Source organism: Dermacentor albipictus, chromosome 7 (genome assembly GCF_038994185.2).
Source record: "Dermacentor albipictus isolate Rhodes 1998 colony chromosome 7, USDA_Dalb.pri_finalv2, whole genome shotgun sequence".
In the NCBI taxonomy this organism is placed as follows: domain Eukaryota; kingdom Metazoa; phylum Arthropoda; class Arachnida; order Ixodida; family Ixodidae; genus Dermacentor; species Dermacentor albipictus.
The window spans coordinates 60,908,949-60,926,210 of NC_091827.1; the positions used below are offsets into that span (position 1 = coordinate 60,908,949).

The 17,262-nt window shown below is 46.8% G+C and overlaps 1 protein-coding gene across 1 annotated transcript in view; it reads left to right on the plus strand.

Moving 5' to 3' along the window:
* Positions 1–1,362: 1,362 nt before the first annotated feature.
* LOC135904780 (protein-cysteine N-palmitoyltransferase Rasp-like) overlaps positions 1,363–17,262 on the plus strand; it is a 32,982-nt gene continuing 17,082 nt past the window's right edge. The window contains exons 1-8 of the mRNA XM_065435762.2: positions 1,363–1,511; positions 3,411–3,502; positions 4,608–4,675; positions 6,426–6,536; positions 9,149–9,343; positions 11,217–11,450; positions 13,290–13,405; positions 16,000–16,206. Coding sequence (XP_065291834.2) covers positions 1,462–1,511; positions 3,411–3,502; positions 4,608–4,675; positions 6,426–6,536; positions 9,149–9,343; positions 11,217–11,450; positions 13,290–13,405; positions 16,000–16,206 — 1,073 coding nt within the window. The 5' untranslated portion in view covers positions 1,363–1,461. The remainder of the gene's footprint in view (positions 1,512–3,410; positions 3,503–4,607; positions 4,676–6,425; positions 6,537–9,148; positions 9,344–11,216; positions 11,451–13,289; positions 13,406–15,999; positions 16,207–17,262) is intronic.

A 17,262-nucleotide genomic window follows, 5' to 3' on the forward strand; every position in this document is an offset into this window, starting at 1 on the left:
CAAAAAAAAATAAAAAAAGAAAAGCATTGCAGCTGCCATCCGAAAGGGCTGGGAGAACGGGACAGGACTCATATTCACAAGCTTCTTTCTAGTTTCTTTCTTCTTTTTTTTGTCATAGGGCAGCTCTTCTCGATAAGAAGATGCATAGAAATTGTAGATTGGAAGAACGGAATAAAATTGAAAAAGGAGAGCGAGACGACGACTCGCGATGATCAAAGTAAAACAATGCGATTGAATCGAGTGTAGTAGTAGGAGCAGAAGAACTCACGTCTGGCGGTGCTAATAAAATAATGTTAAATATAGAAAAATAGCGTCCGAGGTTCCGTCACTCGCAAAAGAAAAATATTCAGCGGCGATTTAGCTGGAACTGTGTGAGAAATGCGTCAGCCTCACGTCGAGCCTATTTGACTTCCCGGGTCCATGTTTATACTGCCTTCACCACGTTGCAAAGTGTTGTTCCCTAACTCACTCGACGCACATCCTGCCTCTTCTCTCTCTCTTTCTCTCTCTCTCTCTCTCTAGCGCCTATTGGCCGCTACACTGCTCGCTCCCCCTCCTTCTCAGCTCCGAGTGGCTTCCGGAATGCCCACGCTCTTCCGAGATCTCCCACCTGTTCTCTACCTCCGCCCCGTGACCGGCTTCCTACATTTCACGCACATACATGCCTTGTTTTTCCACATGGACACGCCTAATGCCAACGCATTAAAAATTATTCCATAATTGGGAAGACAAGTCAGTAATTTCCAAAAAAAAAGCAGGGCATCATCAGTGTGGTCTCGTCGAAACACACCCTCACCTTGACACGGGCATTCGTCGAGAGTCGTACACCCGCTGCGAAGAAGGCGGTTGTCCCTCAGTAGCTGCGTCCAAGAGAACCAGGACGCGCGATTACCTGGTGCGAGATATTCAGGAGGTTTCAGACATCCAAGAGAAGTCAAGACAACGAAAGCACGTGGAATAATGCCTGAACAGTAACACACAATAAACTTGTTCAGGCGTAGAACACGGTCGCAGCTTCGTGATTGCTAGTGCAAAACCAGACGATATTTGTGCTAAAATCCTGTATTTATTCACTAAAGTAATCGTTACGCGCAAGTTATCGTCCCCGTTCATGTACTACTGTGCACATCGTACGCATTTTTTTGTAGCGCACCCCACAGTTATCTCTTTCAAAGAACATCAGTTTAGCGCTCTAACCCGCATGTGACATCTCCAGCGTTTAGAAAGTCGAAGCCAGTTCTTTTTGTTCGTTGTATTTTTTTTCTTCCATTGCCTCTGACCTATCCCATGCGCTGACGTACTCGAGCATTCGGTTCGCCTCGTGCTTGAAGCGTTGGCTCGGTATATTATTGTCGGAAGCACCTTGGAAAAGGAGTGCAGCCTTATAGTTTCATTGAAAACGAAAGAAATGCTATAAGCCCTACACCTAAAAAGGGCTCATTGGGTGCGGCTAATTCAATAATGGATGACAAGAAGGATGCCTCCCACAAGCGGGAAACCGAACTTAAGAGGTAGGAGATGCCAAGATATAAGACAAATTTCGTTCTGCTTTCTCTTGTGCGACTCCGTACATTTGTATGGGTGTGGGCTTATACCTGGCGTTTCCTTTTTCTTTTTAGATCTCACAGAATTTTCAAATTTCGCCTGTGGCAGATAGCATAATTATAGTCACTGAGGCTAATTACTCAAGGAGGCGGACATTGCTTGCAGAAATGAACTTATAACCAAGCATAATCAACTTATAACAAGTCACTGCTCCATTTCTTTAAATAATTGCTTTACGGCAAAAACTGCAATGTACAAATTGTAGCAGGTGACTTGGCAAGGTGCATCCACTTGTAATTAACTTTCAACATTTCACCAGTTTTTATATAATATTTCCCGAAGTTGGCGACAAAATACATAGGCACCCTAGAGCAAAAGTGCAGCCTTACCGCAACATTCACTGCACACACCTCAAAACCGGTGCCATCCTCAGTATTCACTTCAGGTGGACATGCGTCGAAAACTCAGTGGCTTCAACTCGTCAACTGCAATACGAGTGTTTTATTCCTCTCAGTCAATTGGGGCACTCGACCCCAGATTAAAAAAAAAGATAAGTTACACGGTAGCTAAAGACATCTGAAGCCCGGAAAACAAATCCAGGCATATAGTGTACAGGGCGTGGCACATAGGCAATTCACGTCAGCAGGCAACGGCGAAATAACATTTAGAAAGGACACAAAATTTAACGTGAAATATTGGAGAACGTGGGCCGTAAGGTAAATTAAATGGTCATTTACCGATTTTTTTAATTCCTCGATTAAGCATTTTAATTTCCCTTGCAAGTAATGAGAGCCGCCTCTAATAATCTAGCTCAAGTAGTACAATTACGCTACCTGAAACAAGGCGATTTTTATAAATTATGTACGGTGTATAAAAAAAAATGGCTGTGGCTTAGGTAAGGTTAAGCCCAGGATGCGAAGCATACTAGCCTTTATTTTAGTTGTTGAACCACTGTTTAGCCTGGTGAACTGCTGTTGCTTGGCTATATTTGGTTCGGCTAGACGAAGAAACAACTCATGCATTACTTCTTCGCCTTCAAGAGTGGAAAGCGACAGCGTTCCCGTCGACCCGCCAAGGGGTGTAAGACAATGGGCTACAGGGCAGCGACTACGCGCCCCGCATTGGACGCGGTGAGCGTCGAGCAAAGCAGCGTTCGGCGCGGCAACGAAATGTGCGCCTGAGCAAGAGACGCACGCCTTAGAAACAGCGCGTTTCTAAGGCAACACCGCATTCACTAGAGGCGCTTTTGTACCGCTTTGAAGCGTTGTACTCGTGGCTCAGTGGTAGCGTCTCCGTCCCACACTCCGGAGACCCTGGTTCGATTCCCACCCAGCCCGTCTTGCAAGAGTTGAGCCAAAGCCACTTCTCCTCTGTCGTGACGTCACGGTGTCACGTGATTTCATGGTCACCGCCGCGCCTGAGGAGCTGGGTTGAGCCCTCGTAATATGCTTCGCATAAAAAGGAAATGCTCTGTACTGCACGGCGTCGGCAAATCCGTGCCTGCACTCGAATGTTCTTGCTTGTATTTGTGAGTGGTCTTGCGTACAGGCACGCCTGTCTTATGGTTTACGGGTCTACGGGGGTCTTCTACATAGGCATGTCACGTCTCGGAGTCTGTTCTCGATACGCGTGGGCGCGCACGCTCGTGCTTGTGTTAGTGCGCATGCGCATGCGGCTTCTGCGCGCCTTCTGCCTGCGTCCGTTTGCGCACGTCTGTCTGTGTCGCTGTGTGTGTTTGTGACTGCATGCGGGTTTCGTGCGCCGCGCGTATACATACGAGTGTGTTATTTTCGTTACGCATCAAACTGCGTCGAGACGGTGCAACAATAACAAGAAAAAAAAGCAAGCGATTTCTCATTTTCAAGGTGGAGTTGGACTCCTGAAAAGGTGTACCACTGGGGCTTTACTTTCGCTCTCACCGCGTATGCCCTGTGGAGGTTTGCGACTAACGAACAGAGTAAGTGAATCGCTTTGACTGTTTTTTTTTTTCAGGCACTTCCATTGCTTGTGTGCCCTTGATCAGTCACGCACGAGCATCGTGCGCTAACTTCATGAACGATATTTTTGTTCCTACTTCCTGGGGTGTTTCGCTCGGGTAGGTCGCTTAGTTTATGGCCTCAATGGCGAAGTGGGATGGTTCTTAAACTTCAACATATAAACATGTCAACGCAAAGAGAACACCTGGATGTTAACACAGACTGTGGCTGAACGTTAAAAGAAACATTTTGCTGACCCAACGCCTTTCCTTGAATGTACATAAAGCGAAGTTTCCGCCAAGTCGTATTTATTTATTTATATATTTATCTATTTATATATTTATTTATTTATCTGTATTTATTTATTTATTTATTTATTTATTTATTTATTTATTTATTTATTTATTTATTTATTTATTTATTTATTTATTTATTTATTTATTTGCCCTCACAGGGCCTCTGGGGCGTTACAAATGGGGAGGGTACATGGTTGAACAAGAACAGACTCTTAAGTTGCGGATGAAATCAAGAAATAACAGAAAAACAAAGCACACACAGAGAGAAAGCCCCCACTACGGTCCCGCTGGTCCACTACGACTAAGGAGCGAGCAGGATTGCAAAATCCGACTGTAAGACGCCCTACACCTGCAACATGAATTAGGCATGTCACCTCTGTAGGGCGTGTATTTATGTACCACGAGTATTTGATTACGTGATTTCGGTATGCCTTGTGTCCATACACAGTCTGCAGCACACGAAAGATGTTTTACATACCCCACTCTGGCGGCGTCCCTGACACAGCTTTCTCAATTTTCGTTTTCTTTTCTTCTTCTTTTTTTGTTCGACTCGTCTCGTGTTATTCTGGTTGTGGTGTGGTGCATGATTTTTCGGAACAAGTACTTCAGGCCCTTATGTTTTGCCACTGCAAACCTCAGCTGCTGCAGCTAAATGAGACATGTCGCGGCAGGTGTCATTTGATCGTCATATCATATTGCGTGAATTTCAGCTTACCTCACACTAAAACGTGCTGCGTAAAACCAGCAATCCCCAGTTATTTCTGAGACGCCCATTTCCTCTTCTCCTTAGATGCCTTTCTTTTGGAGCAAATGCCGCGTGCCTTCAGAAGCAGTCCTTACGGTCTTAAGCAAAAGCAGGTGACGTATACTTTTACTGTGATTTATTCTAATAGCAATTATATGGATACTCCAGCGCAATTCTCGCCTTCGTGGTCTTCGCGTCGGCACCGCTGTGATGTTTCGTATAAAGTGCAAAGGCGGCAATAACTTAACGCACGCCGTGTGCTCTGGTTGCAAGGAAAAAGCTCGCAGGGGTGCACCAATAAGGATGGTGGCTTATTGCACGCTCAACGTTGGAGCTCACGTGACATGTAGATGCGTAGGTACATGGTCCTTTGGTAACCGCAGACCAATTAATATTGGCACGTTCTTACTCCGAACTTGCTGTATTGTGTGCTTCGCCACTAGGGGCTTTGTATAGGCCGATGCGATTCCATTTGTACGGAAGCGCCGGTTCTCTCGCGATGCGCACTTTCATCGGCTAGGGACGAAGGGAGGGAAGCATGTCCTCCTCCGTACTTGGGCGCAGTCCCCCAGATTTTTAGGTTACGCCCAAGGGTCGGTCAAAGGCGACGCAGCTTCTGCGTGTCGGCACCCTTGGGACGAAAGCTTCTTTTCCCTAGTAATCCGACCTAAAAAGTTCCCAGAGGGAAATGTGGGGACATTTCCCTAGGGAACCTAGCCTCTGTTTCGCCACAAAATGTTGAATTCTGAGATGTGTCACATGCCAAAACTACTATTTGAATATGAGGCGCGCCATAGTGGCTGACTGCGGCTCAATTTTTACCACCACGGAACCTCTAACGTGGTCCCGATGACGGGACGAGGGAGTTTTCGCCTTCCGCTTCCCCCCATCGAAATGCGGCCGCCGCGGCCGGTACTCGATCCCGTGACAGCGCGTTTAGCAGCGCGTGCACCATACCCGCTAGGCCAGCGCGGCGGGTGCGCACCTCTAAATGTGGCGTTGCGTAAATGAAAATGAGAACGAGGCGCTTTGCTTCGTCGGCCACCTAAACATCCGTCCGAAACGGGATCATAGTGGCGGACACAGGATCTGTTATAGAGAAGCTTCAGTCTCTCGTCGTCGGTGGTTGGCCCGCGTGCACGTAACATCAGGTTACGTCCACACGGGCACTTAGTCACCTGATGTTACGTGCACGTAAAATGCACGTAACATCAGGTTTGCCGCTTTGCAGGGCGTGTTCGGTGCATGGCCAGTGTCACGTTCGTCGGCGACGGAAGCAGCGACCTGCACACGCGCCGGTCATGATCAAAAACTTCAATATCACGTGCAAATGTTTATTTCACATTATAACGAATTTGCAGTAACAACGTACAACTATGCGTTGGCCTGCGGCCACTAAAGCGGATCATATTAAGAATTACGGTGGTATTTCTTCTTGTTTTCGTTAATAAAGTAACCATTCAGGCAGGGAGGTCGACCAGATGAGCGTCCTGTATGTTACCTTACAGGGGCAGTAAAGGAAAGGGTGAACAGAGGCTTATTATTACGAGCAGGTTACAACACTGTCTACGACACCCCTGCAGCAGAATAATTCGCGAGATTTTTTAGTAAAGATGTGCGTCCGTTATGTGCCCGCGCCACTGCACGGTTGTAGCTAATCCAAATTAATGCTGGCCAACAACACTTCATCATTTCATCACAACATCCACATCATTTCAAGGCTGCCATTGAGTCCATATTCCACTGAAGTGGTTACCCATCCCTCATGTAATACCCCACGTTGGGGCCTTTGAGGTAATAATAAATAAATAAATAAATAAATAAATAAATAAATAAACACTTCTTGCTCCCGGCTGCTTATAGGATGCCGTCAACTGGGAATGGGAGACCACGAGGTATGTCATGACCACCGCGTGGAAGTGGTACCTCTTTCATCCCGTGCTGGGCCGAGCAACAGCCTTCGTCGCACCGTCGGTAAGCCCTGCGCTCGGCATTGCCAAATTACACACACGCACACATAGTCCGTGCGCGTGAGCCCTCTATAACTCTGCAGATGCATAACAGCCTAACGTTAATTCACGGTCATAGATAAAAACAAAGAGTTTTCTCAGCCTCCTGCTGTAGCACACCGCTAATGTTACCAAATGATTTTCAGAGCGACAGTTCGACATGCTCCACTTGAAAGCCGACGACGCAGTAAGCGGCAAGGTCATCATCATCATCATCATCAGCCTGGTTACGCCCGTTGCAGGGCAAAGGCCTCTCCCATGCTTCTCCAGCAACCACGGTCATGTACTAATTGTGGCCGTGTCGTCCATGCAAACTTCTCAATCTCATGCGCCCACCTAACTTTCTGCCGCCCCCTGCTACGCTTCCCTTGCCTTGGAATCCAGTCCGTAACCCTTAATGACCATCGGTTATCTTCCCTGCTCATTACATGTCCTGTCCATGCCCCATTTATTTTTTTTTATTTCAACTAAGATGTCATTAACTCGTGTTTGTTGCCTTACCCAATCTGCTCTTTTCTTGTCCCTTAACGTTACACGCATCATTCTTCATAGCGGCAAGGTGCCCTACCACTACTTCTAAACAAGGTGCTGTCAACAGCTTTACGAAAACCAGATGCATCGTAATAAATTCGTTTGTCTTATGTGCTATAACTACGACATATATATTGATTATGAGGCCCACCTTAGGCAAGGGTGGTGAAGGGGCCGAGTGAGGTGTTTGGTAGGTCGTCGGTAATGAATGGCGGGCGACCGACCTATGTTTCAGCTACTCTCGCGTTGATCACGTCATGCATGCCGCCGCCGCAGCCGCTGCTCATTCCCGTCCAGTTGGAGCAACCAAAGTATCCGCCCTGCCGATGGCAGCCCTCTATGCTTTCTTCCCTGCTATGAACCACGTCACTATAACGAGGTCACCGCCCCAACCAGCCGTTCGCCGTTGCCACAAAGACGTCGATCGCCTTTGGCGCTAGCCTGCCGGTCTTCTTTTGTAGTGAAGTACTAAAGCGCCAAACAGACGACACAAGAAGATGCATGGGGACACTTGTGTCGTCTGTTTAGCGCTTTAGTACTTCAGTAACATGCACCAACTAGTTCAATAAAAAGTTTTGCTTCTTTTGTAGGGTGGATCCATTGTGGGGCCAGTGCAGCTTCATGATTGCCCACATGCCTCCCAGCATTTAACCAACACAGCTAACCAATAATTGTCCTCCAGCCACGTAGCTCAGCATGTTTACCCTGCAGCGATAACTTTTCATTTGACAGCCATCTTTCGGTTTCTGCCCATATTTGTAACATTATTGTTCACCCATACAGAATGCAGTGAACCTGCAGCCGCGCCCGGATGTCTGCGGTAAGATCATTGCAGCTACCTGGACAACAGCTGCAGTGTTCTTCGTGCATAATAACGCGAAGGGGATGTGGAATGTGCTGAAACAAACGTAACCATACCGATGCTATTACTTGCAGGGGCTCTACTGTGGGCTGAAAATGTAGAGCGTTGACTACAAAGACAACGGCCAAGCTACTGACAAAAGTCGACCGATAAAAAGACAACACACACAATGTTACGAAATCCCGCCTTCAGAGACGCTGATTACTTCCAGCTCAAAAAACTGAATGCAAGCCAGTGGTCCCGTTGCGGCGCTGCTCCACTCAGTAACGGGCTGTATATAGAGCATTGCGTAATACCAATGCGTCAGCGGCCCTGTAAGACCATAAAAAAAGGACAAATACTTTCAGCGTATGTTCTCATCGTCCGTGCTACGGCAGTTCACACGCGCCGAGGTATCATCTAGATTAGCTGTGGCGGTGGACCGCTCTCTTCGAGATAGAGGATGTGATCCCGCTGTGGCCGTATTTGGATGGTGGCGAAATGTTAGGACGTTCGCGCGGTTAAATTTAGCTGCACGACAAAGAAGTCCAGGGGTGCAAAATTAAACCTGCTCATACAGGTGCAGCTGAGGGATGACGGTTTCTTCTACGAGAGGGGGTGCCAACATGGACAAGAGACAGGTTGCTGCAGTCCCGTACATTCACGACGTTTCACGTAAACGAACGAACACTGACGAGCGAGCTGACATGAATGTGGTCTTTTCGGCACCGAAGAAACTAGATAGCCATTGCCTCTTTCATGTACCTTCTTGCGTCCTTCACGGTATGCGCGTCAATAGTTTATTTTCCAAGTTGCTTTTCACATAGCATTATCCGTTCTCCATGCAAGATTCAATGGGCTCACTTCCACTTCACCTGCAAATTCACGGTGTAACGTCGGGCCAGCAGGAATGCCGCAAATCGTCCGTAGCCTGGCAGCACCTACCACATACAGCTCTTCACAAGGAGTTCGCCAAGCAATATTTCAGGCTTCAATTCTTGCGCTCTGGGATCCGCGCTTTTCGCCATTTAGGTCACAACAGTCGCCTTCATTGCATCCATATGACATCATTGCCCTTGTTTAACGTAAGTGGCATAGGCACTGAAAAATCCCAGTGGGCCAAGCAAGCAACGAGTATCACCCCCCCCCCCCCTACGTCCCTGCTCATTCACCTCCTAATCTCCTCGTCGCTAATCCTCTCGCAGCTGGTTCCTGTCTTCTACGCTGCCTACTCCTTGCTGTACGTGACCTTCGCCTTCGGCTGGGAGGTGGCGCTGCTGTTCGTGGGACAACACGCCGCATTCTACACCGTGGCCGCGCTACACAGCCCAGCACTTTGCTACGTGCTTGCTGCCTTCATCCACTTCCAAAAGTTTTTCATTCCTTTCGATGCATTTGGCGTGAGTGAGCCAACTAACCTATTTGCAGAGATTGCGCATCACTTTTGTTATATTTATTTATTTATTTATTTATATATTTATTTATTTATTTATATATTTATTTATTTATTTATTTATTTATTTATTTATTTACTTACTTACTTATTTATTTATTTTTTTGTGCCATATAGTAAGGCGAACAACCGTTTCTGTTGTTGCGTAATAAACTGAGACTAAACGGCAAGTTTGGCCCCTGTGGCTTTTGGCGCCCCAATGTCGTAGCTAGAGAAACGAAAAGAGAAAAAAAAATCGAAATATGTGTCCAACTAAAAAGTAATAAGTGTGAAATTTTCCCAGTACCTTATTGGAAACGAAACCATTACTCTACACTAAAACATGACAAAACTTTTCATAATATGCATATCATCATAATCGGCCTATTTCTTTGGGTCCACTGCTGACAACGTACAAGGCCTCTGCTCATATATATATATATATATATATATATATATATATATATATATATATATATATATATATATATATATATATATATATATATATATATGACTTCTTATGTGGAGGCAGCACATATGATGAGAAGGGTGATCGGTATCGTGTTGATTTCACGCCTTAAAAGAAACAGTCACTCAAGAAAAGTCATACCAATAAAGTGAGACATGAAAAAAGCGCAACATCAAAGCATGCAGAATATGTGGCTAAACTACTCTGAAAACCTTATTGCCATTCGCAGAGCGGAATTGTGTTGGATGATCCCAAAGAAAACAAATGTCAAACATTTCTTTTTCCTTTTGTTCCAGGCTTTATGACCGGTTTCTCATGCTGGGTTGCGTATTTTACTTCTTTTTTTTTTCGTATCAGGGCTATCTTGGCACACAAATTTCTCATAACTTTTTTTAGGTTGAGCACCGGATTCCTTTAGAACATCAGGTAATCTTTTCTTACCGACAAAACTAGACGGACGCTGCTACAATTTATTAAGTCACATCGACCGGATATGGGAACTACATTTATCCACGCTTAAAAGGATGCTTGCTAATGGCCCTAAGCTCCTGGACTCGTAGTTGCGAAATTGCAATAGGTTTTCGGCAAGATTTAGTAGTTTGTTATGGGGTTCAGCGGAAATAATTTGTATTCCGTTGAATTCGATGCCCGATGGTAGCGGCAATATTGTGAACATGTTCTGGAATCCGCGAGTTGTGGCTTTCGTCTGATTTTAAAGGTTATACTCGCGCATTTTCTGATTCAATGTTCGTAACCCTGCAAGGGGGGCGACACTTGCCTAAAACCATTTTATCTTTGCTGCGCGACAACGCAGTGTCGGTCAACTTGCAATGACTTGCACGAACCTCGACAGGCAGAGACGAAGTTGTCAACGAGCAAAAGGCTTCGAGCACACGACTGATATTCTATGTTAGTTTCATGGTACGAAGCATCTTTAACCATGAATAACACCCTCGGCAATATGTACAGACGCGGCCACTGCTAGCGGGAACAGGAAAGCGCATGACAGCGCTACTTGAAACGCCTCTGCCGACGCCTCATGAAGTCTTGGCAGACGACTCACCATAGCAGACGACTCCCCAGGATTTTCGCCAATCGCTTTAATGGCGCCTGCACCGCAAGACTTCATGAGGCCCCGGTGGTAAGGCACTCCGCGGAGTGATGCTATGGGCTCCGCATTGCCACTAGCAGTGACCGTGCCTTTCGGCGACGGGCACAGTGCAATAGATGCATAACACATGGAGGACTGTGAAAACACCAAGATAAACGAGATTTTTCCTGTGTTGTTTTCTATCTCTCAGCCATGGCGGCTGTGGAAAAGTGCGCTGCCCACAGAACCAAATATCTCTACTCTTTTTTTAACCTCCAGTACATGTACCCTCGGTACGGCCTAATGCCCTACAGGGCAGCCTTCGTCATCTTCCACTGGAATATCCTGCGCGGTCTGAGTTTCAGCGTGGAGTTCGTTCGAGCCGAGCGCCAGAAGAATGCCGGGGACTGTCGGCGCAGATCACCGCCGTACTGGAAGACGCTGGGCTACCTGATATACCTGCCTATGGTTTACCTGGGGCCACCGCAAAGATACGACGAATACATAGCCCAGGTATGTCGAAGCTATACATCGCTAGAACTTCAGGTCCGCTTAGAGGACACAAAGCTCCCGGAAGAAAAATATCCTCGGACCGTGACCCCCAAGATATTGCATGCAAACGCCACTGATGCTTTCAGTCCTCTTCTTGGAGATGACCGGACTCCATGGCGACTATGTTAGTTCGTCCACGAGTGGGGATGCATTCCTATGGCTCCTATTTTAACGCGATAGCGTTAAGGACCCGTGTCGCGAAAAAAAAAGAAAACTCGTTGTCGACGCTGTATCGTGAGCGAAAAATAATTCCGAACCACGCATATCCAACTGCGCAGGCCCTCCGCGTGGCGCAGAGGCGTTACTGAACTAATTCAATTTGTCAAAGGAAAATGCAGCAGAAAAATCGTAAAGTGCGACGTACACACAGCCTACAGACATGATGGCGTTGAACTGTAATTTGAATATATGGGAAAACATAATTACGTTATGTGGAAACTCAAACAGAAACCCCTTTACGCGATAGCGTTTTCCAGCTGCCGATTGACGTCTGTCTTAGTAGGAGAGGCGCGGCCCGCTCGGTTCTTGCAAGACCATCAAAAAAAGAACCAAAAAGCTCGCTTTCGTGCGTAGCATTCGGCGAAAGTGTTCGCCGGTAAACATTACGGTGACATGAGCTGCAGGTACCGGGAGGCATGAGAAGCAGCCAGGACTCTTTCGATGCTATCGCATTCCATTCTTAACGGCGAAGTTTAAGCGCCCTCCAATTTTTTCACCTTACTCGGCCTTGGCAGCTAGCGCTTCTAGATGCTGCCTTACACTCCTCTGCCTTCGGGATCAGCTCACATTTTCAGCCAAACGGATACCTACTAAATGAAGGAGCACCGCCTATAGCACTATGGCATTAAACAAGCAGGTGATGCTAGCTTACTGAGCACCCCTGCCCTTCTCCCCCCCTCCCCCCCTGGAGGCACCCAACCCACTTCCCAATCAAAATGCACATGAAAAAGCTCATTAAAATCACAGTAAGAAAAGGTAGGTGATGCTAGTTGCTGGACATACCAGCCCCTCAGCCTCACCCCCCCCCCCACACACACACACATAATGCCCCATCAAAATGCGCATGCATAACAATATCGCACATGACTCGCTTGTGGAAGCTCGAATGGTGGCACTACACTTCGTGGTAATTTTGCGAGCGACAACACAAAATTCCGCTGCACGAGAAATGTAAACATTTGTGATGGCGGAGGGCCGGATTTGGAAGAAAAATGGGAGAGTGAGAAAAGGAAGAGTAGGGAGAAGGTAGACAAGACGTTTCTAGGAGATTGGCCGAACAAACTTCTGGTCTCCTACCTTACAATGAGCAAGATGGACTGGGTTTGAGAAGCTATAGAGAGCTGAAGGAATGAACAGACTCAGAACAGCTCAGAAGTTGCAGTCGACCCTTTCCATCTGCCCAGCCCGCTTAAGGCTTCGTTAAATGTGTTTTCAATTGCACTCCGCTTCTTTTTTTTTATTCCCGACGTATACCGGCTGTTTTTCTTCCTGCTTGCGCAGAAAAAAGAAACCGATGAGTCGTTGGGCACGTGAGAGCGATAAAATTAGGGAATAACTGATAATTCAATATCGCCGAACATTGCTTCTGAGCACCAAGAAGAAAGGCAAGTGCGGCCCTGGATATCAGTTATTCCCTATCTCCCACATGCCGAGTACGCTAATTTTCTTTTCTTGAGCCTCGCACGGCTCCCACAAAGCGTGCATACTTCAAAGCAACCCTTAACGCAATTTTGCGCGCAGACTGTTGGAAAAAAACTTTTTCAGGCTGTTCTTAAGAAATATGCGCACGCTTCTGCCCAGTTGGACAAGCCGAAACCCAGCTGCACACCGAGAGTAATCGCTACTGCGATCGCGGGGGTGCTCCGTTCCGGCGCCCACTTCTTCCTCATGGAACTCATGTGCCACTTCTTCTACAGGTAGGTGTACGGACTGAACCGAGGTTTCATCCTGTGGAGATCCTAAAACCGCAGTGTTTTTTCTTAAGATTTCTAAGTGACCACTCGGTCGCAGTGTTTGACGCTAGAAGCTCTCTAGAGTCACATCTCGTGATATTTCTTCTCATCTTAACGCGAAGCATCTTTTTTTTTTGCCTATGAATCGCACTTTTGCAGTACCTCTCACTTACCATGCTTCCGGAGGGCTCCTTAATTTTGTGGCATTCTATCAATTACAATGAAACGGCACTCACGGGAGCGAAGCCTGCTTTTCTGCAACACTGCTAGATTGTGGTGACCTCCACTTATCCCAAAGCATGGACAAAAAAAAAAGCTCGTGAGGAACCATGACGTGAAGCTATCCTCGGCAAGCCGGTCTCCTCCAACACCATTCTTCCTTTCCTGCTGGAGCTATCTGCCCGTTCACTCTTGGGAAATAGGCCCTACACGCTAAACTTTTAACACCCTTAGGGGTGCAAATGACTTGGTGCCCTTTTTGGGTGTATTGCTACATCCCAAGCAAAACAGTGATAAGTAACACCCCAAAAAGGAAATAGTGTTACAATTACGACACCCTGCTTATGGGTGTTAAGTAAAAAGCGCCCATTAATACAAGGGTGTAAAACAAACGATACCCTTCCTATATGGGTATAACAGAGACACCACGCTGTCAATACTGGTGTAGCATGGCGCCAGTCGGGGAACTATCACGAAACGGTGACGTTGTCCCTGCGTCACTCACGGACAGGCCAAAAGGGAGGTTGTCTACGTTGGCAGAGACACTCGCCTCCTGGTAACACGGCCACGCAAAATTTCAAGTTCACTATCCTCTAATGATAAACCAATCTGAAGCTGTTGAAGACCACCACTACAACTGCTGAGAGGGGTATGCAATGCTCTATTGCTTTAGTGTAATGGTAGTAATGCTATTTTAGGGTAATGGTCCTAATTGAAGTAACGGTAATTTCGACAGCACGCCGCCGCTGGTCGTACTGCCTTTTCTTTTTTTTTCCGTTGCCACTCCTCGTATTCACGCTGCTCCTCGGTAATCCCAACTATGCGTTGCCTACCCATAGCGGTGCTGCAGCAACAATGAAATCAGTTGCGAGGCTGATTCTTTCATATACGACAGACCAGTGACGTCACTCCCCACATCGCAAGCTGCCGTCGCCACGGCAGCTTGCTCAATAATAGCCTTTGCCAAGAAACGTATGCGGGGGAGCGCTATGCGCTAAGTGCTTCGCATTCTTCTCAGGAACGCCTTATCATCAATTATATGGTTCGGATGCTTGTTCTCAATTAAAATTAATGCAGTTCTGTATGCTGTATACGTGATTTCAAAGAATGTATGTCTTTTTCTCTTCACATTGCTGAGTGCTTGAAGCCTGCTTCAGTTGCGCCGCGGGTCGGCCCAGTAATGCACAACCTCCGGGATCGGCCTACATTTTTACCCGCGGACATGGACGCGAAAAAATATTCAAGGACGCTTAAGCTTCTCCTTTAAGGCTGGAACGCGATAACATTCAAAGATTCCTGACTGCTTTTCACGCTTCCCGGCAACAGCAGCTCATGCTACCATAACGTTTAACGGTAAACGCTGGCGGCGAACGCTATGCACGAAGTCGGGCTTTCTGCTGTAAATGCGGCTTCTTGCGTAGGTCGATCCAGGAGGTAGTGCACAGCCGTGCTAAAAATAAAATTGCATCATTTTCAGGTTTCTGTTATTGTTTCGCACTTTTAACATTTAAGTCCGGGAAGATTTAACATAAGCGGCATGCGCTGTCGGTGTTTTGTTTCATGACAATTGTTTGTGGGCAGTCATTTTCTCAAGATTCCGAGAAATAACTTTGTCAAAATTTAAGACAAGGTATAAACAACTTTAGTGATGGAATGGTGTGGCAGTATAATCCGCATACACCGCCTGTCATTTAGCAAGGCGTGGTGTATACATAAACCTAAATATATACTTTCATTATCACTAACTGACAACTCCGCCGATGCCGACACTTATACCGAATTTTCTGCGAAACGGGGCCCTTAACACGGTCAGGTTAAAATGCCAACAAACGAAAGCTATGTGTAAAAGCATAGCCTTCGAGATTAGTTTGTGTTCCTCAGAGAACGCCGTCGCTGCAACGCGGCTTTGGACACCACCTATGCCTTCAAAACAAGGCGTCTATGACGTGTTTCGGGCTTCGGAATCGCTTCCGGCGCGTGCAGTCAGCAAAAGCCCACTTGGCCGTCGCATTACCGTCGGTGACCCACAGAGAGCTGTTTCTGGAGCATGAATTTGGACAGCACATGTACTACACACTTGTGCACGTCACACGCAATCAGTTAGTAAAGCAATGAAGGGGGCTAGTTGGTGAACGTTCAGGATTATATTGCGCTTAGTGTTACACTCACGATTTTAAGTGGACAGGACTTGGACGTACGTAGCGCAAGTACGTCCACGTCCTGTGCTACGTACGTCCACGTCCTGTCCTTCCCTTAAAATCGTCAGCGTAACACTAAACGCAGTATAATCATGACCGCAATCAGTTACAGTTTCTTTTTTCAATATTCTGGGCTCGCAGTTCGGCCATGTCCGAGTTGTCCTGGTTGGGCGAGAGACTGGACCTCTCCAGCCTGGCGGGCTACGCCCTATCCCTAGAATTCCACTACTACGTGTGCTACCTGTTTTCCTACGGCTTTGCCGGTGCCTTGGCCAAGGCAGAAGGCATCCAAGTCCCGGAAACCGCACCATGCATAGCCAGATTGCACAGGTGCTCGCGGTTCTGGAGGTAAGTGGAATCTGAGCACGTCGGCCAGCGAACAAAGAGCACTGAATACCCTCTCCATTGCGACACTGTCACGTAAGAAAAGAGCGGTTTAGCTTGTCCTTATACATAATACATCTACGAAATCCAGTAACGTCAGAAAGCTGTACGGTAGCGGCAGCACTGGTAGCCCCATCTTGGTTCGATAGAGTTAACTACAACGCCAGAGAAATCTTTTTGTGTTTGCGTCGTTCTCCTCGACCGAAAGGAAAAATTTGATAAATTTAGTATTCCCTAAGGATTGTTATACCTGACGCCTTTACACGATAAGAATAACATGGTCGTTGCGATGCTATTTCCGTGGGCTCTGGTACTGTCATTTTCGAGAAATGGAATCGCCATCAGGGCTGTGCATGTTTGGGTCTTAGTTGTCGTGGCGTTCCATAAACTGTAATACTCGTAAGCCAACAAACAGGATGAAACTATTTATTGCAGTTAACATGAGTAGAGGAATGATACAAAGTAAATAACACTGATGTCCATTAAAAACGAGTCAAGCTGAGTGTCGGAAAAGCCTATGCATGGCGGACATTAATTATCGTCTCATTTTGCCGCGGCTGCACCCAGACAACATTGTTTTTAACACATTTCTTCATAACGACTTCTGAGGTCTTCCGTATTCGGCCCTTGGTTTCCGTGATGCTATGAAGCAAGTGGCTAATACAAAAGATGTCCTGTATTTAGGGCAGTATGAGATGACAGCTAGGACAGCATCAGGTAGCATGGTGACATGCGCTGATGAAGTGACTAAAGAATGGTGCTAAGGCGTGGTGAACCCTGTGCTAAACGACAAAGTGTCTCATCGTGAATCCAACATGAAGAGATCTTAAGCTGAAACTGCTCTTGCTTTCGAAACATGTAGAGAACAGTCGCATCGTTGAAGCTTTCGGGTGATTTGTGACGGTGCGATTAATTTCGAAATATAAAGTGCCATGCTTTGACATGGACCGCGTGGTCCCTGAAATCCGCCACGTGGCACTCATGCTAGATGACGGAAGAATTATAGAAGAAATCTGACAC